At 39.6% G+C, this 22,623-nt stretch overlaps 1 protein-coding gene across 4 annotated transcripts in view; it reads left to right on the forward strand.

The window, feature by feature from the left end:
- Positions 1 to 2,672: 2,672 nt before the first annotated feature.
- Positions 2,673 to 22,623, forward strand: part of VCAN (versican) — a 107,004-nt gene continuing 87,053 nt past the window's right edge. For 2 of the 4 annotated variants that reach the window (XM_037801598.1, XM_037801595.1), the window contains exons 1-2: positions 2,673 to 3,166; positions 17,022 to 17,097. In XM_037801598.1, coding sequence (XP_037657526.1) covers positions 17,028 to 17,097 — 70 coding nt within the window. In that variant the 5' untranslated portion in view covers positions 2,673 to 3,166; positions 17,022 to 17,027. Of the gene's footprint in view, positions 3,167 to 5,065; positions 5,168 to 17,021; positions 17,098 to 22,623 lie in introns of those variants that run through there. The other 2 variants (XM_037801596.1, XM_037801597.1) reach the window with 2 other exon arrangements.

The raw sequence follows: 22,623 nt of genomic DNA on the forward strand, positions 1-22,623 counted from the left end.
CAATACAAGGACTTGATTTAAAAGGGAAATTGCAGTATGAGATATTTTTATTACTGTTTGATTCAGACTTGAGTGTAATGGGTAAATACAGAAACTTCCAATAGCTTTATCAGATGTGGGAGAATTAGAAATAATTTCTCTCGTATTCTCTTTCTCTTGATAAAAGAAAGGGAAAAAATGAAGGGAGAAATAGAAAAAGAAAGATAAGGTGGGGAGGAAGGGAAAGACTCCTCAAGGAATTATATAGAAATGATATAGCTATAGGCTATTCTGAATATACCTAGGATGTTTTCCTTTTTCTTCCTTCTCTATTATAAATAGATAGAGGATAAAATCTGCCTTAGAGAAAGTAAGCAGATGTTCAGGGGTGTCATTTCACTTTAATTATTTGACAGCCTTGAAGAAGTGTTTAATTTTCTAAACAATAATGTTAAGAGCCAAAGAGAAGGCATGTAGTTTAGTTTTTCAACATTGCCCATGTTCTGAGTAGTTCAGTCTGCCTGAGAAGGTGCATTTGTGCTTTAGAACTATTTGGTCAGAGTTGTAATGTCTATAGACATTATAAGGAGCTATAAAATTTGGAGGACTAAAGAAACATATTTGGCAAGATAAAGGAAAACATCTTGGATGTAAGGAGTACCATTTACAGATGACATTATTTATGGTGAATGTTAACTATCAGCATTTCCTTGAAAATGTATATTAATTACACTAATCCATTATTAAAAAGATCTGTTATTCAGTTGCTATTTCTTCCCTGATTCTCTTAATTATATTATGAAAGATGAGCAGGGTTACGGAGAGATAATAAGCTTTTCAGAGTTGCAGATCTGCCACTTACAAAGTGGCCTTGGGCAAGCCATTTAAACTCTTTGAATCTCAACTAGGTTTACAAAAACTTTAAGAATGAGAATAATACTACCTAAGCATTTCAGCAAAAGTTCTGCTATAATGCCTGAAGTACTAAATTCAATAAAGATTAATTTTATTTCAAAATGTGGAGTCATCTTAATTATAAAGTTGCTATGAGGAGCACTGAAAATACCATTAGACCAGGAGTCTAGAGTTGTGTTCTGGTAACAGATCTGCTATCAATTGTGTGATGTTAGAAAAGTCACTTCCTGGGGCTGGTTTACTTATCAGTGAAAAGTGAAGGTTGAGGTCCTATTCTGTTCTATGACTCGTTATCATAAACATTTAATGGCATAGAATTTCAATGTTAAGAATGGTAGTATAATAACTGTAGTAGGAATAAATCAATCACTGGGAATATAAATGAATAAGAAAACAAATTGGTTCCCAAATCCTGTAATTAATAGTTATGTCACGCACTGTAGTGAGAAAAGTACATTTTGAGATTTGAAAGTCTCTTGACAAACCTGCCACCTGTTTATTATTTAAAATATGATCCTACAGAAAAATACAACTTGTAAAAGAAACCTGCAAGAGAAACATATTATAAATGTGCATGCACAAGAGTCTAGGTTATTAAAAGTTTAAAGTATGAGCTGAAACCAACATAATTAAAGAAATTCAGAGTAAAAACTGGCTTTCTCCTTTAATCACCACTGTGCTGAGATGCTGTATTTTGATATAATTATGTAAGTAGAACCTTCAGGGAGAAGAATTATGATGATACTTCCATATTTGTGTAGAAAGAAGAGTCTGCTATCCATTCCAGTATCCCCAGTGTTATTTAGACATGCACCTTAGACTTAGTTTGTTCCCATTGTATAAACTCATACTTGACTTCAAAGAAAAGGAAAATTCAATGTCCCTCTTTTCTAAGGGACAGAAATTCTTTGTGTCAACTGGTTGACCCTTTGCTCTGTAAGGTTCTATTGGAAATCTTTGTAACACAATGCAGGGGACTCTTCAATGTACTGTTGTTGTTTACATAGTGAGGTAAACCTGGCTGAACAACAACAACAAAAATCACGTAAAGGCATGAAAGATTATGGTCCCATTTTCTGAAAACACAGAAGATGATTGACAAACCCAAGAAATCTGTTAGTAAATGTATTAAAGATCCTGCCATGAAGGACACTTTGAAAAGACGGAGGGAAAAGAAGAACGGAGAAAGCAGAGGCTAGACCTATGTGGATAGGCATAGGTCTGTGCAGAAGAAGAGGATCTTCTTTGAATCCGACAAGAGCCTGGGGGAATTTCCTGCCCAGTCCTTTATTGCCAGGGTCTTTGTAGATTGCCAGATGACGCTGGGCTCCCCATCGCGCAGTTCCCGGAGAGGGCAGCAGGGAATTCCTACACTCTCTCCCTACAGTCTCAAGGATCTCAGTTTCTGGGTGTCCCTTTCAGGTTGGCAGAAGTTGTGAGCCTGACACTTCCCGTAGATGGGACAGGCAAGCTCAGTGGCCGCGTGAACATGCTGTAACCAAGTTCTTTGCTGATTTTACAGAGTTTCAGTCTACTCTCAAGAACTGACCGCACTCAATAGTTTAAGTGCTTGCCCCACAAGAGCCTGGGGGCTCTTTTCCCCTCACCCCGAACCGGCGGCGCGGGAGGCGGGGAAGTGGGGGTGGGGAGGTGTGGGAGGTCAGTGGTTTCGGTGCACACAGCGCGATGTTACTAAGCGAGTGGCTGAATGGGGAGCGCCGCTGTCCCCAAGCCGATTGGTACTTCTTGTCAGGAAGAAACTCGGAGAGGTGGGAGTGCCTGGAGAGGGAGGCAGGCGGTCCCTACCGCAGGCGCGGGGAGCTGCCTTTCCGCCCCTCCGCCTGCTTTCCAAGCCTAGGCTCTTAAGAGTGGCTGAAGCTGCGGAGCGCTTCTGGAGGCTGTGAACGAACCCTCCTCCTCTTCCTCCTCCTCCTCCTCGCTGAGTCTCCTCCTCGGCGCTGACGGTACAGTGATATAATGATGATGGGTGTCACAACCCGCATTTGAACTTGCAGGCGAGCTGTCCCGAGCCTTTCTGGGGAAGAACTCCGGGCAGACCGGCGCAACAGTCTCGAACATTAGGTGCTTTGGACAGTCGCAGGGACTGGGATCCGCGGCCAGCTCCGCATCCTCCCGCACTGTCCCGCACCCTCCGCACCTTTCCCCAGGCCTCCGCGCTTCCTATGTGACCCGCCCCGGCAACGCCGAGCCTATTCGCGCAGCGCTGCAGTGATTTTTTCCCCCCAAACTCTGCAATAAGTCGCCTTTCAAGGTAATCACGTTTCTTTTGTTCCCCCTTTTTTAAAAAAAAAACAGAAAAATTGCGAGCTTGGAAAAAAAAGAGCAACATTGTAATTGGTAGAAGGCTTTATCTAAGACAAAGAGAGCTAATTGTATGGCTAAGTTAAGAAAATCCGCGTTTAAGAATTGCAGGTAACTTTCAAAAGGCCATTTGGAGAGAAGAATACAGTGGGACCATGGTGCTGAAAGATTCAGACAAAAGAAGCCCGGGGTGCGGTGGGGGCAGAAGGACTAACGGAACTGGGGGAAGGGAGGGAAGAGAATTATAGAGAAACCCTAGAAAAGTCCTGGTATCTTGAGCTGGAGAGGGGGAGGAACCCCCGGCACCTTGATTGTTTTTGTTAACCTGCTCGAGGCAAAAGTTTGAATGGGGACTCCCGAGATTTGCACACCTACAAGTCCCAGAAGCTGTCTTGGTGAGGCCACCTGGTTTCCTGGCCCCTAGTGTGTGGTCAGTGCCCGGCATTCCTGGAAAGCCATCCCCAGGCAGCCTCTGACAGTACGACCCGGAGCCTCAGCAGCCCAGGTCCTGGGCGGACGTGGCCTCTTAAGTCCCCGGCAATCTGGGGGTAGGTGCGCCCGGGGGCTGTGCAGGGGCCCTGGTCCGCGTCTCTTTGGAGAGTTGGGGTATGTCACGGCTCTCTCCCGGTGCCCTGGGTTCTTTTGTCCTGCGCGCGGTGCGCAGCGGCCCACAGGGAAGGAGTTGGGGATGGGGGTGGGGTTGTTGGAGGGCCGCGGAGGTCTGGGAGGCGCCTGGGCGGGAAAAGCTTTCCTGCCCCAAATCAGCATTGATGTGCAGGAATTTTTTCTCACCCTGAACAGCAAAATGGGACTGTCGCTTCCGTCTCTAAGAGCAAACCAGCTCCCAGAACGCTCTCCGGACAAAGGTGGCGCGGGGATCCCGGTCAGGGGGTGTCTGGGACCAGCCCTCTCTCTCGGGCGGCAGCGGTCCTCTGTTTCCTTCCCTCTCTCCACCCCTCCCAGCTTTCGACCTTAGTTGAGCAACTTTGCTGGCGGGTCGAACGGCCGCCGAGCGCTTGTGCCAGGAGCCGGGGGGACGCCCTGGGCTGGAGCGTACCTCCCGCCCTGCGGAGGCAAAGGCGCCGCAGGGCGAGATTCTCAGTGCGTGCGGACCGGGGGCATCCGGGTTGTCCCGGCTCGCTCTGTGTCGCTGGGCGTGGAGAGATCAATGTGTTAGGCAGCGGAAAGAGGGGGGGGGAAATAGTGTCACAGCCCAAACTATTTGCCTCGGATCCCGCCGAGCCGGAGCAAATCCTGCATGTCTCTGGAAGATGCTGCGGGATAAGGGAGAAATCCACGCAGCTACTGCAGAGCTGCCCCGCCGCGCACACACCCTCAGGCAGAAAGGCAGTTCCGCTACCGCTCGTTCTTCATCTTTGTTTCTCACTTTGTCTCCATCTTCTTTGCCTCTCTTCCCCTCTCCCAGTCTCTGCTCCGACTCTCTAGCTCCTGCCTCCCCTCCCCCATTGCTAACAAATGAATGGCTGGTGTGAAATCCCTGCCTTCCCAGTCCGCGGAGGCAGGCAGGGAGGGGAGAAGGGAGGGAGGCGGTTCGTTCCTTAGGATCTGCCCCTAGTTCCGTGCTTCGGGCCTGCAGAACCAGATGTCTAGGAATATGGAGTTTTGTGACGGGTGTGGGCGCCCCCTTATGGAGAAATCCAGGACAGGTGGAGGGGAAAAAAAAGAGCCTTGCAAAGCCTCTTTCACAACCTTATGATCTAGGATGAAGGACCCTAGTTTACCTTTGAGTCGTCAGTTTTGCATTTCGCGAATCTGCGACATAATCTAGGGTTTGCAGGACACGAAAAGAAGGGGACCTTATCTACGCGAAGTGCAGAGGTGTCTTCTCCGGAGTCCGCTGGGGCTTCCGGAGTCCGCTGAGTTCTCCGGAGCACTCTGGGCGGAGGCTACGGTTTGCTGGACGGATACACACGGCCAGAAGTGGATACAGGTTTTGTGGGGCTTGCCGTGTATACAATCCTGGGCGTCTTTAAGAAAGATAATACAAAATGTCTTACTTTTGCTTTTGCAAAATTTACGAGCCCCGCCCCAGTAGTCTGCAAACGAGGGGCTTCCAATCCACACCTTAAGCTTCCTCAATTTCAGGGCAAACGTGGGACGTATTGGAAAGAAGGAGGGCGCCGGGAGGAAAAAGAAAAAGAAGAGAAGGAAGGTACAAGGAAAGGGCAGTGGAGGGATTGTGAAGAAGAAAGGCACAGAGATGGGGCAGATGCACTCAAACAGGCGGGAGCGGACCGGAAAGGTTCATTTCGAGATTTATTCTGAATTTCGTTGCTCTATTTAAGATACTGTTTTGATCCCAGTAGCGATAACAAACGCGCCTGCCGCGGCGTGCCGGGATGGAAATAGAGGAGGGAGGTGGTCCAGCCGACCCGGGCTGGGTCGCTTCCTCACCGGTTCAGTCCGTGTGGGAGGTGGCTCCGCGCTGTAAGCTCCCCGCAGCGCGGTGGTTCTCCAGCCGCCACCACGTGGGCGAGGGCTTCACCTCCTGGCGGAGACGGGTGTGGACTTCCTGGGCCCCTCCTGGGTCTCCGCCCTCCGAGTCCTTTGGGGGCGGGGCTTTGCTGCGTCCTCGCGACCCGGGCGGGGTTAGCCGGCGCCCCAACTTGGCTAGCTGAGTTCAGCCGCTGCAGACGCTTAGCTAAGGCGGCTCCTTGCGGCTGGTGCAGACCCAACGTTTATCCAGACGGCGCTAAAGCGCTCTTATGAAAAAGGGTGTGTAAGATTTTTTTCTTGCTGCTTGGGGGTGGTAGGAGGAGTATAGGGTTTTTGCTTTGCGGCAGGGGGAGGTAAAGATTTACTCCAAGCAAATTCTTTTTTTATTGACTTTTAAATACATTCAAGTCGGACCAAAGACCATTTTTAGTCAAATACAGGGCTAATTGGGTTCCAGACTGTCAAAAAGAGTTCGTCTAGAATTGACAAAAGATTGCCATGGGGCAGAACGGATAGAATTCCATGATGGCAAAAACTAAGGGGCTGCGGGTGTGACTCTGAGGTCCCCGGTGCACCAGGAGGCTTAGCACAAAACCGGCCCATAGCGGGAGCTCAGAACTTCCCCAATGGGGAACTTGGCATCTCTCCTACTTCTTCACTTTATTTTTGAAGAACGGGATTTTAAAGATCTCTGTGATCTCCTCAAATTCTCCTAAAATTGGTCCATTTTCCCTTTTTCTCTCCTAAACACTGTTACCTAAATTATTTTCTAGTACAGCTTAGCAATTGTATCAAACCCATCGTGAAACTTCATAAGAAGTCCTAAAATAGGGTGTGTGAGTTTAATATAAAAATGTGAAGACATCAACAGAAGCAACAATTAGTTTTCCGAGATAAAATCTGTTCCTGTTCAGAGAATATGTAGTTTGGAAATGTAGGAGAAGTAGATTAAGGAAAAAAGATTCTAAGACTCTGACTTCTAGTTTTGAGCTCAAAGTAAAGAAAGGAAGATTTTACAATTGCATATGCCTGCCCTGCAAAGGGTTCCAATGGATTCCAAAGTGATTGAGCAATTACTACCTCCAGCAGGAAGTCCACAGTTCTTAATCTTGTGGATGCTGGGATTTAAGTCAACTGCTTAGGATTTATGCAAGAATTCAAACTTTTATTTGTTGGTAGCTAAAAAATTTTTTTAAAATTAAAAGTTCTCCCTAAGTTGTATTTCATGCTTTTCAAAAAATAAATTTGTAAAGAAACTTCCTAGATTTATATATATTTATGGGTTTCTTTAGTTTTTCCCCCTATGCTCATACACTGAAAGAGAACACCTTATATTCTAATATACCTGTATCTGCACACTTGTAAACAATCTAATTGTGTTTGGAAAGGACCTAAAAAGCTAACTGAAGGCCGATATGATTAATGTTAAAGATATGCCCATTATTCTCTCTTTTCTCACATTGTTAAATGCTTAAGTTCTATGGGTTAATGATTGGTCACTTAATCAAGAATCAGAGCCTTTCAAAGCACAAAGATTAACCAGTACTGTCTCGCATAGTTATATGAGTAAACTCATCTTTCCTAGTGGGGTTTAAACATTTTTGTTGATCTTATTCATGATCAAACATCACTAGACACTATATTTAAAATGGGATATTGTCCTGTGACAGGGCAGAACTTCTCAAACCACATGGTTCTTTTGAGGAAAAGATGGAATGACTGTAGTAGGCTATTATTTAACCACCCACCTAACAAAACTGGTTAGGACTGACAAACACCCATTATTGGGGAGTACTTGCTCTGATCTGAGAAAATATGCTGATTGTCACGTTGGTCTGTACCTTAGCAGAAAACGCAAGGTCTGTACTCTTTCTGATTTGTAATCAAAACAGGGGGAAGTAGACATAGTGCATTGGCTAAGCTCCATGTCAGTTAGTGACTTTTTTCCAGTTTCCTCTTGGGGCCTAGACTTTATAAATTATACACACACACACACACACACACACACACACGCATATAATTTTTATATCTGTCTAGCATATCATATGTACCCAGGGTTTTTAGACATTATGAAGCTACTATCACTGATTGTGCCTGGAGTGGTTGTATTTTAGTGGTCAGTGCAGAGAATCTTTGTTTAATCTGTTTGTCAGTTTTGCTAGTTAAATTTCTGGAAACTTCTCTGGGTAGATCTTTCATCAATAAAAGGGTATAAATGCATATTTACATTAAAATTTGCATCTATTTTTGTATCTATATACCTTCTGCTTCAGATTACATAGTTTATAATAAGCACATATAATATGGAAAAATATAACTTTTAATTATTTAATTACTGAATTAGATATTAACTGTGGCATAGTGGAATAAACACTAGACTTGGAATCAGAAAGTTTGAGTTGCACTCACCAACTGAGAATATCAGGTTAAGATACAACTTCTGTATCTTTAGTTTCCTAATTTATTAAATGGGTGTATGGTTATTAAGATCAAAGGGGCAATACCTGTGAAAAGGTTCTGACCATTGGAAAATATATGAACATAATGTATTATGTCTCTGGAACTCATATTGATCTAATTCTGTGTTAACAATAACAGCATTACCAAACCATTTATTTCCTGTTAAATCTATCAAATGTCAGCTAGTGCATGTTGATTAAAGAATTGTCTAGTTTCACTGAATAGAAGACAAAATCCAGAAGTAGACTCAAGTGGACATGAGAATTCAGAGGAAAAGAGGGATTATTCAATAAATGGTTTGAGGCTATCTGATTGGTCATCTCAGAATGACTCATCTCTATCTCATTTTCCACCCTACAATAAATTTAAGATGGATCAAATATGAAACATAGAGAATGAAATTTTTTTAAAATGACTAGAAGAAATCATAGGATTTTTAAGAAAATAAACTAGGAATAGTGAAACCTTTTCTAAGCAAAACATAAAACACTGAAGCCATATTGGAAAAGATGGAGAAGTCTGACTAAGTAACAGTTAAATTATCTACATGAAAACAAGTAACACATTTGGAAAATATCTGCAACATATGAGAGACAATGCACTAACTCTTTTGATATACCAAGAACTTTTACAGATAAGTAAAGACCACATTTTATCAGAAAAATGGGTAAAGCTTGCATACAGACAGGTCAAAAAGAGAAAAATAAAAATGCATTTAAATCATATGAAAAGTTGCTCAGTCTCATTCATGATTTAAAAATAGTAATAAAAACCAATGATATGCTACAACATTTTTTTCATCAGACAAGTAAAGATAAAAAAGTTGGATAAAAGTTTGTATTGGCCAGGTTGTGGGGAAACTGGATCTCTCATTTGCTATTTGGGAATGTAAATAGGTATCTTTTCTAGAATTGTAATTTAATAATTTGGTATAATTTAATATAATTTGGTAATAGCTATCAAAGTTGAAAAAAAAAAATGCATATACACTTTGACCCAGCAACTCTACTTCTAGGAATTTGTCATATAACTATTGGAGCCAATATCACCCAAGACAAATGGACAGGAATATCCTTCGCAGCATTGTTTGTAATAGGAAAAATTAAGAAATACCCTAAAGGTTCATGAGTTGGGAAGTGGGTTAATAAAAAGATGGTCCATTCATATAATGGGAAAATATACAGCTTGTTAAAAATAACACCCTCAAAAAACTATATTTATTGATTTGAAACATTCTCCAAGATATACCTTAAGTGAAAAAAGTGATATACTGAAGAATGTATATAATATTCATCAAATTATGCAAAAAGTATATTCTTTTTTTAAAAAAAAGTATGCATAAAACCATATATCCTTTATATTCATTCATTCAACAAATATTTATTGAATTCCTGGGCATTGTGGATACAGCTGTGAACTGAATGTCAAAAGCTCTGCTCTCCTGGAGTTTACATTCTGACGGATGGACAAAGGCAATTCCCAAACACACACACACACACACACACACACACACACACACACACACACGGTACATAAACTGTGGTGAAAATAGAGCATGGTAAGGGGAATGGAGAGTGCAGTGTGTTTTTTATAGCGTAATGAGTAAGGACGAGCAGGAGTTCTCCAAGCAGAGGACAGAGCGGTGCTGAGGTGCAGCGATGTGAAAAAGCTTAGTCAAGGCCAGCTTCAAGAATCCAGTTGCCAATTAGTGATAACTTCATTTGGGGCCACTACTCATGTGAAGTTAACTCATGATATTTCATGCCTAACCATGAGATTTCTCTTTCCATCACAGCAATTACTCTTTGTGAGAAAGAACCCAGAAGCAATACGATAGGCAGTGTTCATTACATCCAATTTGTGGCTGAGGTATCCCAGACAATTGGTTGTCTAGGGTAACTAAATTAGCAGAATGGAAAACGAAACCACTGTGTCTGTGTCCTTAAGTCACCCCCTACTCAGCTGGGCTTCCCCAAGATCAAGGGAAGAATACTAAATATCTGTTTAATAGAACCTTGGCTCTCTCTTTTTCTGAGGCAGCCCATCCCTGGCATGCCCCTTATCCTCTCTGCAGTCATTTCGCAGTTCAGCACTCTATTGACCTTGTCTCTTGTGTCTCCCAGGCAATTAAACAGTCTCAGACAGCTGTACCTTGATTGTTTAAAGATTTTCCCCTTTTCTCATTGAGTATACTAGAGTAGAGGGCTAAATATAGCCACTGGCTCTCATATCTCCCAAGTCTTTCCATGGAGCCAGACTTGTTATCACCCACAGATTGTGCTTACAAGGCAGACATGGAAGAGCTGAAGAATGGAAATGGGGGTTGGAGTGGTGGAGTAGTGCTAACACCAAAGAAAGAAGCTTTAGAAACTTTCCCATTTAGTATAATCAAACGCTAAAAGCAAAATAGCATGTCCTGACAACCCAGGGCATGGACACAGCCTTAAGAGAAGTAAAGCAGCAGGATGAGTGCCCATAAAGTCTGAGGAAAAGGTGATGGAACTGTAAATCTGAGGCAACTAAGATCAGTAAAAGCACTCTCAAGCATTTACTAAAGAGAGACAGTACCATCCTTTAATTCAAGTGTTGCAAACTCAGGTGCCTATTAGAACCAGATGTGGAGTGGAGATGCATGGGAGGCTAACTGGGGCAGTGATGGCCTAGAGCCCACAGAGCCAAAGGGAGAGGCTGCTGCTTAGTTGGTGCTGGTGACTGACCAGCTGGGATGTGTGTGGCTAGATCTTCTAATTTTTCAAGAGATGTCAGAGATCTGGGATTTAGTGTGAACTCTTCCAATTTTTAAATGTTGGCAACTTATTCAAGCATATGTATGCAATTTACTCCAATGTATTTAAAACACAACTGATCTCTCCTTTGTATTTTTTTAACTTTTTATTTTGAATTATTTTCAAACTTATAGGACAGTTACAAAAATAACACACACCCCATGTTAAGAACTCAACATACGCCTACCCCACCTCCCTGATACCAGATCCACCAATTTTAACATTTTGCCACATTTGCCATGTCGTTCTATCTATCTACCTATCTATCTATCCCTCCATCCATCCATTTTGTGAACACTTGTATGTAGGTTGTATATATCAAACTCCTAGAACACTTAATACTGCCATGCACATTTCCTAAGAACAAGGATATTCGTTTTTCTAACCATCTTAAGTTCAGTTATCGGGTTTAAGAAATTTAACATTGATGTAAAGCTTACAGTCTATGTTTCAATTTTCTTATGTCCCAGTAATGTCCCTTAAGGCCTTTTTCCCTCTCTTGCTAGATCCCATCCAGGAGCAGCTATTCCATTAATTTCTTTCTTTCTCTTTTTTTTTTTTCCCCCAATTGTGGGACTGTATATACAACATAAACTTTCCCATCTCAACCACTCCCAAGCATTCCATTCAGTGGGATTAATCACATCCACAATGTGGCATTACCCTCAGCACCTTTCATTACTAAACCTTTCCCATCTCCCCAAACAGAAACCCATTCTCCCTGTCCCCCTCATCCCCACCCCCACTGGAAACCTATACTCTACTTTCTACCCCTATGAGCTTGCATCTTCTCTGATAATTTCTTCATAGTTACCATGGGGCTTAAATTTGACATCCTAAATCTATAACAATCTTGTTTGCTATGATACCTACTTAAATTTAATAGTGCACAAACTATGTTCCTATACTCTCTGTCCCCCCCAACCTTTCTGTATCTTATCACAAACTACATGTTATCCATTGAGTCCCAAACCACTGATTTACCATTACATTTTGTGCATTTGCCTTTTACATCCCGTAGATAGTAAAAACTGGAGTCACAAACCAAGAATCTGATAATACTGGCATTTATATGTACCCATATCATGACCCTCACCAGAGATCTTTATTTCTTCATGTGACTTCCTTCTACTGTCTATTGCCCTTTCCATTTAACCTATGGGATTCTCTTTAGTATCTCTTTTAGAACTGATCTAGTCATGATGAACTCCCTCAACTTTTGTTTATCTGAGAAGTCTTAATCTCTCCCTCATTTTTGAAAGACAGTGTTGCCAGATGTAGAATTCTTGGTTGGTAGTTTTTGCTTTCAGCACCTTAACTATGTCATCCCACCACCTTCTTGTCTCAATGGTTTCCGTAGAGAGATTGGCACTTAATCTTAATTGAGACTCCCTGATGCATGACATGTTGCTTTTTTCTCGCAACTTCCAGAATACTCTGGCATTTGACAGTTTGATTATAATATGCTGTGGCATGCGTCTCTTTGGGTTTAATCTGTTTGAAGTTTGTTGAGCATTTTGAATGTGTATAATTCGTGTCTTTAAATTTAGCAAGTTTTCAGCCATTATTTCTTTGAATATTCTCTCTTCTCCTTTTGGGATTCCCTGAATGTATGTATTCATATTCTTGATGGGTCCCACAGGTTCCCCAGATTCTACTCATTTTTCTTCTTTCTGCTCCTCAGACTGAATTATATCAATTATTTTATATTCGAGTTCTCTAGTTCTTTCTTCTGCCAGCTCCAATCTGCTGATGAGCCCCTCTAGGGAATTTTAAATGTCTGCTATGTGGTCTTAGGCTCTCTTTGACTCATTTTCATCATTTCCATCTCTCTATTGATCTTCTCTTTGTGTTCCTCTATTGTTTTCCTGATTTCCTTTAGCTGCTGTACATATTTTCCCTTATCTTTTTGCACATATTTAGGACCATTTTTAAAAAGCCTTTGCTGGTATGTCCCAAGTCTGGTCTTCCTCATTTATGGTTCTAATGCTTCAATTTTATCATTTGCTTGTGCCATCACATCCTGTTTCTTTGCATGTTTGTAATCTTTTTGAAACCTGGGCATATTGATATTAGTGTTATCACTGGAATTTAGACTCTGAGGCATCAGCTCTATAAGTTTATATCCAGCTAGGGTTATAACAGAGCTTTCCTAAATGCCAGGGGATAACAGGCTAACAAAAAAGTAGAAGTAGAAGAAAAAGAAGGAGGAAGAAAAGAAGAAAAAAGAGCAAAAAGAAAACACCTTTCCCAGTCTTTACAGATTGACAAATGCAAGTGATCTCCTTCAAATCTTTATCCGCACATAAGTTTAGAGAACATATCCAGGCCAAAGTGTAGGGGACTCCCTGATCCTTTCTGTGCCTAGTCCTGACTTGGGCCTATGAATGCCCCTGTTGATGTGATTTTGAATTTCCTCATGGTCTAGGTGGGCACTGCACTGAATGCCTTACAGCCAGCATTCCCTTGCCTCAGCATCCCCTTGACTGATCTCCCACAGCATTTTGAAGGAGAGCTCTGTTAGCCATTGTCTATATTCAGGGCAAGTTCTGGGATGGCAAGTCCCTCAGGCCTCCACCATATGTATTGGAGATGTGTAGGAGGGCTCCTCTGCTCCCTCTGGATCCAGGACTAAAGATCATACTGGTAACATGGGCTGGTGAGGGGTGGGGAAGGGACTAGCCAGGGGGCCAGGAGATCCTACCACTTTTAAGTAGCCTTTCTCTTGATTCTATACTCACTTTGTAACAGTCCTTTAATTGTTTTGAGAAAGATGTTTCTGCCAGTTCTTGCTGGTTGTTCAGAGCTTTTGTGGTGGGATGATGCCTTGAAGCATCTCACTACATCATCTTGCTCTCCTTTGTATTTTTCATCCACTGATGTCCTTCCCTAGCCTAGTCTTAGGGGCAATGAGGAATATACTTGTTATACTTATGTAGACGAAGGACCATTTGTCCCATCCTTCAAAAAAAAGGCATTGTTATAAGGATGAAGTATGGCACAAAGAATTAGACTTTTGAATATCTGTCTTGGATAGGAAGTTAGGATATGGGAAACTGGATTCCTGGGTCAAAATCACACATTTGCTTCGGTTTTGCTATGAGATCTGAAACTAGATACTGACAAATATCAGATAGTTATTGAGTCATGGCAAATATCCAACTAGATTGATTCAAATATGTTTCAAGTGCTAATTAGTCTACCTGAGCATGTTCACAAAGGATTGTTGGCACTTATGTTTCAAAGTGTGTTTCTGGATAGAAAATGGAGACACTGGTCATTTATTTGGTCAGCACAATTCCTCAAGGGTCTACTCTGAACCTGGCCCTGTGGAAACATTGTGGGGATTATTAAGTTGAACAAGACACCAGCTTTGCCTTCCAGAAGTCTCCTTTACTACAAAGGAGATAAGATATGTTCACAAATAATGATTCAAAATACATAGCAAAATGTTATTTGACAATTTATTATAAGCATAAAATTGTACACTACCACTATAGTGGTAACCCAGTTATGATTTGCAGAGCCGAGAGTTTCAAATACTTTCCTTTTTACTATTAATGATATAAAACCAGGAAGAAAAAACCTGTAGAAAGTCTGAATTAATCATTTTAATAATATTAAGCATATCAAACACTGAGCTGCATTTTATATATATTATTTTATCGATCTCACAATATCTCTAATCATTAAGTACTAAGTTTCACTATTAAATAGCTATGGAAAATGAGGTTTAGAGAAAGTTAGTAACTTATCCACAAACTAAGTAGAGTGTAAGTGGTGGATGCAGAATTTGAATTCAGGGCTATTTGACAGCAGACTCTAGACTTTTAACATTATGCTTCTAAATTGAGAACAGTTTATTTTGAAGAAAGATAGGAAAATATTATTTAAAAGTACAACTAAAAAGGTGTTTCCTATTTGGATTTAGTTAATACTCATGGAATGAATTTCTTTAAACAGCATTTTATGAATCAACCTAAACTTTGGAAACTTTAAACTAGAGAGTCTGTGAAATTGATATCTTTATTTTCCCCTGAGATATTTGAGTGGTATTGAGATGTAGATGTATACTTCCTGCTTGCTGTGGTATCTTATAGAAATCCAGAAATGTAGAACGGTATGACATTTCCCAGTTAGCATTGAACAAAGTCTTTTAGCATATACCAATAACTATTTGATAGCTAATAAACATAATTATCAAGGTTAATTTAAGGTTATCATCTATATGCTTTTCATTGTGAGTTGTTGAATGGCCTACAGATGAAAAATGTGAGCTATATACTGTATTAATTTTTTAAAAATGCCCTTTAGAAAATACCTAGAATTAAAGAATTTCATAATTTTGTTTTTGAGAGATTGCAACACCTTACTTCTTTCTAGATATATAAAATAGAGCAATCAGATGCAGAAGAACATTAAGGGAAAAGGGATAGCTGCATAGAACTTGAAAGTTGAACTTGAGCACAAATTGGACTTGGATTCCTAGTGTTTCTTCTTTGCAATGTAGGTTTTCTACATGGTATCGAATTTTATGTTTTCTAAGATGTGAGGAAGTTATTCAGGGCACCAACTATAATGAGCGTCAGGATATTTTCAGCTGTAAGTAACAAAAAGCCCTGATTAAACTGTGTTTAAACAATAAAGGGGTTTATTGTCTCATATAGAAAGAAATCCAAAGGCAGGGCCCACTCTGGGTCTAACTCTTTAGGACTTAAGCCCTGTTTCTCCTCATTCTCTGTCAGCTTCATCCACAAAGACTCTCTTTTACACTAATGGATGTAATATGGCTACAACAGTTTCAGGAGAAATATTCAATCATGACAATGCCCAGTGAAGAAAAGCAACAGTCTCTTCCCTTTTTGTCTTCTTGAGATTGATAGACCTTTCCCAGGAACTTTTCCCCACCCCAACAGAGATCCCTCACATCTCAGTTGCCAAAATGGCATTGCATACTCAATCCAAAACATATCACATGGAGCCATTGGAATTGACTTAGATAATCAGAATCATCCACCCTGGGCTGGTGTTGGATTTAGGTTCCTCTAAAGCATGTGGGTGTGAGAAGGAAGGCAGACACTAGAACAGAATCAGAGTTTTGTTTGGAAGGAGAGAGAGAAATGGTTCTTGAGTAGCCAGCCAACAATGGCTGTTATAGCACAGTCTAAGTGTAACTAAGAAGGCACAACTGTGGAGACCAAATAATCTTTGGCAGTTGTTCTGAGGGTGGATCTTTGAGTTCTAGATGATCCTCAACACAGGTGCTTACCCTCCTTACAATCATAGCTTCATAGAAATTCGAGCTGGAAGGAACTGTTCTAAGACCCAGACTGTTAAATGCTTTGGCCAAAGTCACACAATAAGTTAACAGCAAGGCCAGGACAGGGTTTCTTGACTCTCCGTACAGGGTATTTTCATTCATTTATTACCCTTGAGACTTTAGAACTGTTGGAACTGGTTTAAAAACTCATGGCAAGCACTGTTCACTTTTGTAATTAGCAGCTCCTTATAACACGTTTATTATGCTTGTTCAGCCTCCTAGAAGCTAAATTGAGTCTGTGTTTTAAGAATCGTGCTGGGGTTCTTATTCTCTGTTTTTATGCCATGTGCATGAACCACTAACAGGCTCCTTCCCATCTCACATTTGATTCAGTTTCTTTCCTTGCAGCATTTCTCTCTATTGTTTCCTCATATTCTCTGGCTTCATCCATGACCAGCTTCCTGTTTCCAAATAGACTTTGTGGTCATCCCTCCCTCCTTGCTCCAGCTCCCATCTACTCCTTAGGCTGTGGTCTGCATTCTTCTTCCAGGGCATCCTCAGCTGTGGTTGTCCCACACATCTCCACTGTCATATGTCCCAAATTCAGTTCTGGAATCATATTGGTAAACTTGGTAAATATTTTGGTAAATATTGCATTGGGTGATATTAGACCTAATAATTAAAGTGTTGGGACAACTTCCATTACAAATTCCCTCCTGTTTTTACAAGAGTAGCTGCTATTTTGTACTTTTAATACTTACATTGCAAAAATAGCATGTGATTTATGGTCCATCACAAATCTGAATGCTTATGAGTTATCTTGCATTCTTCTTTGGTTCTAGGACAAGATGTTGATAAATATAAAAGGTCTCTTATGGATGTGCTCTACCTTAATAGCAACCCATGCACTACATAAAGGTGAGTGTGGAAACAATTTTCTTGGGTTACTTAGAATCAAAATTTGAGTACTGGGGGTTGGGGGGGGGGATAGAATTGCAATATAGAATCACTGAGAGTATTTCAATTAAAAGTGTGGTTTCAAATAAAGAAATCAAACCAAAATAATGAACAGCATGCAAAAGAAGCAGGTGGGCTTTCAGTAACTTCCCAGATTACTTTCAGACTGTGGGCAAAGGCTCATATCTCATATTGTGACCATTTTGAAAGTCCACCTTCTTCCATTCTATTTCTCAAAGACATTTCTACAGAAAGAAAGACTATTAAACACTTAAGGGGATAGAATTTGAAAAGAGCCAAGAAGATAATGAGAAAAGTGAGAGTTTGCCCTACCCTCCTTTTTTCTTTCTTCTTCTTTTTTTTTTTTTTTAAGTAATTGGACAGGCATACATGTACTGTTTTCTGTAGCTTTAAATTGTATGTCCATCTAATGGGGGTTCTATTTAATATATTCAAGGAGATATGTCAAAGAACTTGAGAAAAAATATTACACTGAGTTTCAGGAATCTGGCTTCTGCCTTCTTTATCCTTCTAGACTCAGCTTTCACCTCTTCCTCACACTCCCCCTATGCTTCAGCCTCTGAAATAATTTGCAGTCCCATGAATGGACATTCATTTTCCTCCAGTTTTTCTTATGTAATTCCCTCTGCATGGCACTCCCTTTTCTTCTATTTTGTACAGTTCTCACTCCAAGTCATTCTTCAAGACTTAGGTTCAAGTGACATTCCATCCAGCTATTCATTGGCCATCCATCTATACATCCATCCATCTAATCATTCTTTAACCCACCTGTACGTTCTGTGTGACAGGCATTATTCTGGGTGTCTAGAGATAAAACAGTATACAAGTCATATACTGTCAGAACTTTCACCAAATGTAATCTTCTAGTTAAATGAGACAGACAATAAACAAGAAAATGAACAATCCAGGAACTTTTAGATTAGTGGAAATAAAGCAGAGTGACATCATAGAGAATGGCCTGGGTTGGGGGAAGGTGGTATTTTAGATAGGATACTCAGAAAAGGCCTCATCGAGAAAGTAACATTTAAACTGAGATATGAATTATGGGGAGAAGCCAGTCAGCCATGTTATGGCTTTAAATTAGGAAGAAACATAGTTTGTCTGAGCAACAGAAATTCATTGTAGTTGGAAGGTGGTGATCAAAGGGAAAGTGGGAGATATGGACAGAAAGATATGCAGAGGCCAGCTCATGTAAATAATAACAATGCCTAACACTTGGGTAGGACTTCCTCTGAGCCAGGAACTGTTTTAAGGGCTCAGTATCAACTCATTTAATCATCCATCACCCATGTTTCATGCACAGGAAACTGAGGTACTGAGGAACAGAGAGGCTAAGTAACTTTCTCAAAGTCACACAGCCAGTAAGTAGCAGAGCTGGGAGAAGAAGAATCCAGGCAGTCCGAGGAGTCTGTACTTTTAACCACCATGTTATACTTCTTATCTATCTAGGGAATTGCAGGTTTTAGAAATGGCATGAAATTTAATCCAGTTGTAATAGGAAGCATCGGAGGGTTTTAGCAGGTGAGTGACAATAACTTGTCACATTGATACAAGTTCTTCCATCTTAGGGTGTTCTCTTTTTATGACTAAACACTCAAGAGATCAATGACTAAAATTAAGGAACACATCATATACTGAGTTTTGGCTTTATGCTAATGCAAGAAGAGTTCTTTCTTTAACAGTACCCATTATATTAGTTTACAATTGGCCTAACCAATGATTTTCTAAATTGACATAGTTATTTGTAAGAAATGGAGTCACAATCATGAGGAAATGAATGAATGAGGGAGAGATATTTATTACTTGAGAGAGTGAAGAATTTCATATTCTCAATCTGACATTTATTTAGCCAAGATCTGTGTGTGTGTTTGGTCAAATTGTGCAGATGGAATTTACATCATCCTTATTTGGCAGAATTTACTTACAAAGCATAGATAATTGATCATTCACTATTTAGCTTTTCCTCCTTTATATACTTGTATACATCACAATCCATTTGATGGAAACAGTGAGCTTTCTGTTAGGATTCATTTTTATTACTTGTATTGTTAAAGTTTCAAACAAGTTCTTGCAGGTAGAAGTATTTTCTTTTTGTTAACATACACAGTTTATAAACAGTATACTCTGAATTACTAAATTTCTTTCTTAAAATATTTAGATTTAGTGAACTTCATTCTTGTGACCCAGTGCATTAAGAGCCAAGATTTAATATACAAAAGACTTGGCCACATGGCTTTTTGTTAATCTCATCATTAAGACTGGATTGTACATGAGTATACATTTATACACAACCAAAGCTTTTAATGTTCTTATATCTATAAACATCCAGAATAATAAATAGCTCTTGGGAAATCTGCTTTTTCTACATTATTTTATTCCATTGTAGTTTTTCATTACAGCAGTTATTTACCAAGGCCCGCAGTTTCAGAAATCTCCCTGTTGGATAGATTGGGCAAAATCTCATGTCTGCCCCTACATATCTAAAATTGTGTAAAGAACTACGATTTAGTAACACTTATCAAGGAATTGGGAAGTCATTTACCTTGAACTCATTTTTAAGGAGATGATGAAGAGTCTCTTACTTTCTACCATAATTGAAGTGTATGGTAAAGCTGTTTATCCTCCATAAAAAAAAACAAAATTTTTGTTTGTGGTGAAGAAAATCTCCTAAATAATTCTTCAGGGAGGAAGATGCAGAGATTCACAGAACATATGATGAATGTAAATTAGGAGATTTTTAGGTCACAGAATCCTCAACCTTCCCCTTCCCAGGACTCCTTTTCTTCGCAAAAAGGTTCAAGGTATCTTTGTGCTGTTATCATTTCTTAGTTGAGTCCAAATTAAAGGAAAATGAAACAAATAGGAGCCACTCTCAGGGAGTCACCTAAGGACTTTATGGATCTACTAAAAAGACCATGAGATTATTCAAAAGTTTCAGTTCGGATAGTAATTAAAGATACGTAAAAATAAGAAAAGTCTAGACTCTGAAAGGAAACCAAGACTAAGACTTCTTAAGAGACTTAATTTCTGAGTAGAGAAAGAACTCAATAAACACCAAAGCTAAGAGATTCCTCACTTAAGCTTAAAGAGCATGTGTTCTGGCCACAGTTCTGTCACCGGCCAGCTGTGCGCTTGCTTGTCACTACCTCTCAGCGGAGCATCCTTACTAAAAGAATGGACCAGTTTCACTCTGGGTTCGAGCTTTAAGTAAGAAAATTTATTGTTTAAGCCAAAGAGGCCATTTAAAAATGGAATTATTAAAAAGCTACAGTAATTTAAACAGTGTGGTACTGGCATAAGGATAGGCATAAGGACGAATGAATTAGATTGAGACTTCAAAGATGAATCCATACATCTTGTCCAGTTGAATTTCAACAAGAGTGCCAAGTCCTTTCAATGGGGAAAGGATAGTCTCTTTAACAAATGCTGCTGGGACAACTGGAAATCTACCTGCAATAGAATGAATGTGGACCCTTACCTCTCTCCATGTACAAAAATTAATTCCAAATGAATCAAAGACCAGAATATAAGAGCTAATACTAGTAAACCCTTACAAGAAAACATAAGGAAATATCTTCAGGAATTTGTAGTCAGCAATGGGTTTTTAGATTTTTACACCAAAAGTACAAATGACAAAAGAAAAATATAGATAAAATGGACTTTATCAAAATAAAAAACATTTTGCACTAAAGGACATTATCAAGAAAGTAAAAAGACAATCTACAGAATGGGAGAGACTGTTTGAAAACAATATATCTGATAATGGTTTCATATCCAGAATATATAAAGAACTCCTACAACTAACAGCAAAAAGACAAACAACCCAATTAAAAAGTCTGCCAAGGATTTGAAAAGACATTTCTCCAAAGAAGATTTTCAAGTGGCCAATAAGTATATGAAGAGCCATTGTTAGCCATTAGAGAAATGCAAATTAAAACTACAGTGAGATACCACTTCACACCCTCTAGGATGGCTATTATTATGAAGACTGAAAATAAGTGCTGAAGAGGAGGCCCAGAAACAGGAAACCTTTTACAGTGCTGGTAGGAATGTAACATGGTACAGCCACTATGAAAAACAGCTGGCAGTTCCTCAGAAAGGTAAACATAGAATTACCATATGACCCAGCAATTCTACTCTTAAGTGTATAACCAAAGGAATTGAAAGCAGGGACTTAGATATTTGCACACCAGTGGTCACTGTAAATTATTCATAATGAGCAAAAGGTGGAAACAACCCAAGTGTCTGTCAATAGATGAATGGATAAACAAAATGTGGAATGTCATTTTATTTTTTTATTCAGCCATATAAAAAGTGAAGTGCTGGTAGATGCTACAACATGGATGAACCTTGAAGACATCATGTTGAGTGAAATAAGCTAGACACAAAAGGGCAAATATTGTATGGTTTCTTTTAAGTGAAAATACTTAGAGTAAGCAAATTCATAGAGAAAGAAAGCAAAATAGTGTTTACTAGGGTAAGCAGGGTAGGAGGATATGGGGAGTTATTGCTAAATGAGTATGAGTTTTGGTTTGGTATGATAGTAGTCTGGAAATAGTGGTGAAAACTTTACAGCATAGTCAATGTGCTTAGTATCAAAGAATAGTCCACTTAAAATGGTTAAACTTCTTTTTATGTTACATATAATTTACCACAATTAAAAATAAAATCTTTTTAAAAAAATGGAAGAATCCCTGCTATATTATTCCAGAATGCTATTATTCTCGGTAACACTTAAAGATAATTTAGTAGAGCTAACAGAAGGCACGCTTAATCTCATTTTTATTTACTCTTGCTAAGTGCCTCAAATATGCTTTTGAACAAACTATATATAGATTAGTAAAATGATTTTTTAAATACATGGCTGCTGGGTGCATTATAAATTTAAAAGAAATTAGTGATTTCTATCATAAAAATGCAAAATAGAATACTCAATTGAATTTTTAGATTTATTTGCATCATATGAAAAATTTTATACAATGATCTTTTTTTTCCTGAAGTTAAATTTCAATGTTGAGCAATAGACAATATTTCTTTTTCTTAAAGAGCATAATATCTCCATAATATCTTTCCACAATTTTCAAAACGACTCATCTGCAACTGGATCCATGGGACTACATTGAAAGCTATACCATTTTTGATGCATGTCCATTTTGAGATGCATATTTCCAATGCTTTTGACTGCCAGCCCACATTGTGTTAAACACATACAATTCTATAAATTAAAAATCATTATTTCCCTCCACCTAATGGCTGCTATTAACTTGATCATTTTTTCATGAAATGGATTTGCTTGTGCATTAACAACAACTTGTATTATTATTGCCAACATGTTTTCTAGCCTAATTAGTACATCCCAGGGGGAAGGGGAATTGATTACTATAGAATGAAAGAATACTTTCTTTTGCATGATGGTGTTGAATTGTGATCAATATATTACTGATCACTAAAAGGTCAAGGGCTTAA

Source organism: Choloepus didactylus, chromosome 13 (genome assembly GCF_015220235.1).
Source record: "Choloepus didactylus isolate mChoDid1 chromosome 13, mChoDid1.pri, whole genome shotgun sequence".
Classification (NCBI taxonomy): Eukaryota; Metazoa; Chordata; class Mammalia; order Pilosa; family Megalonychidae; genus Choloepus; species Choloepus didactylus.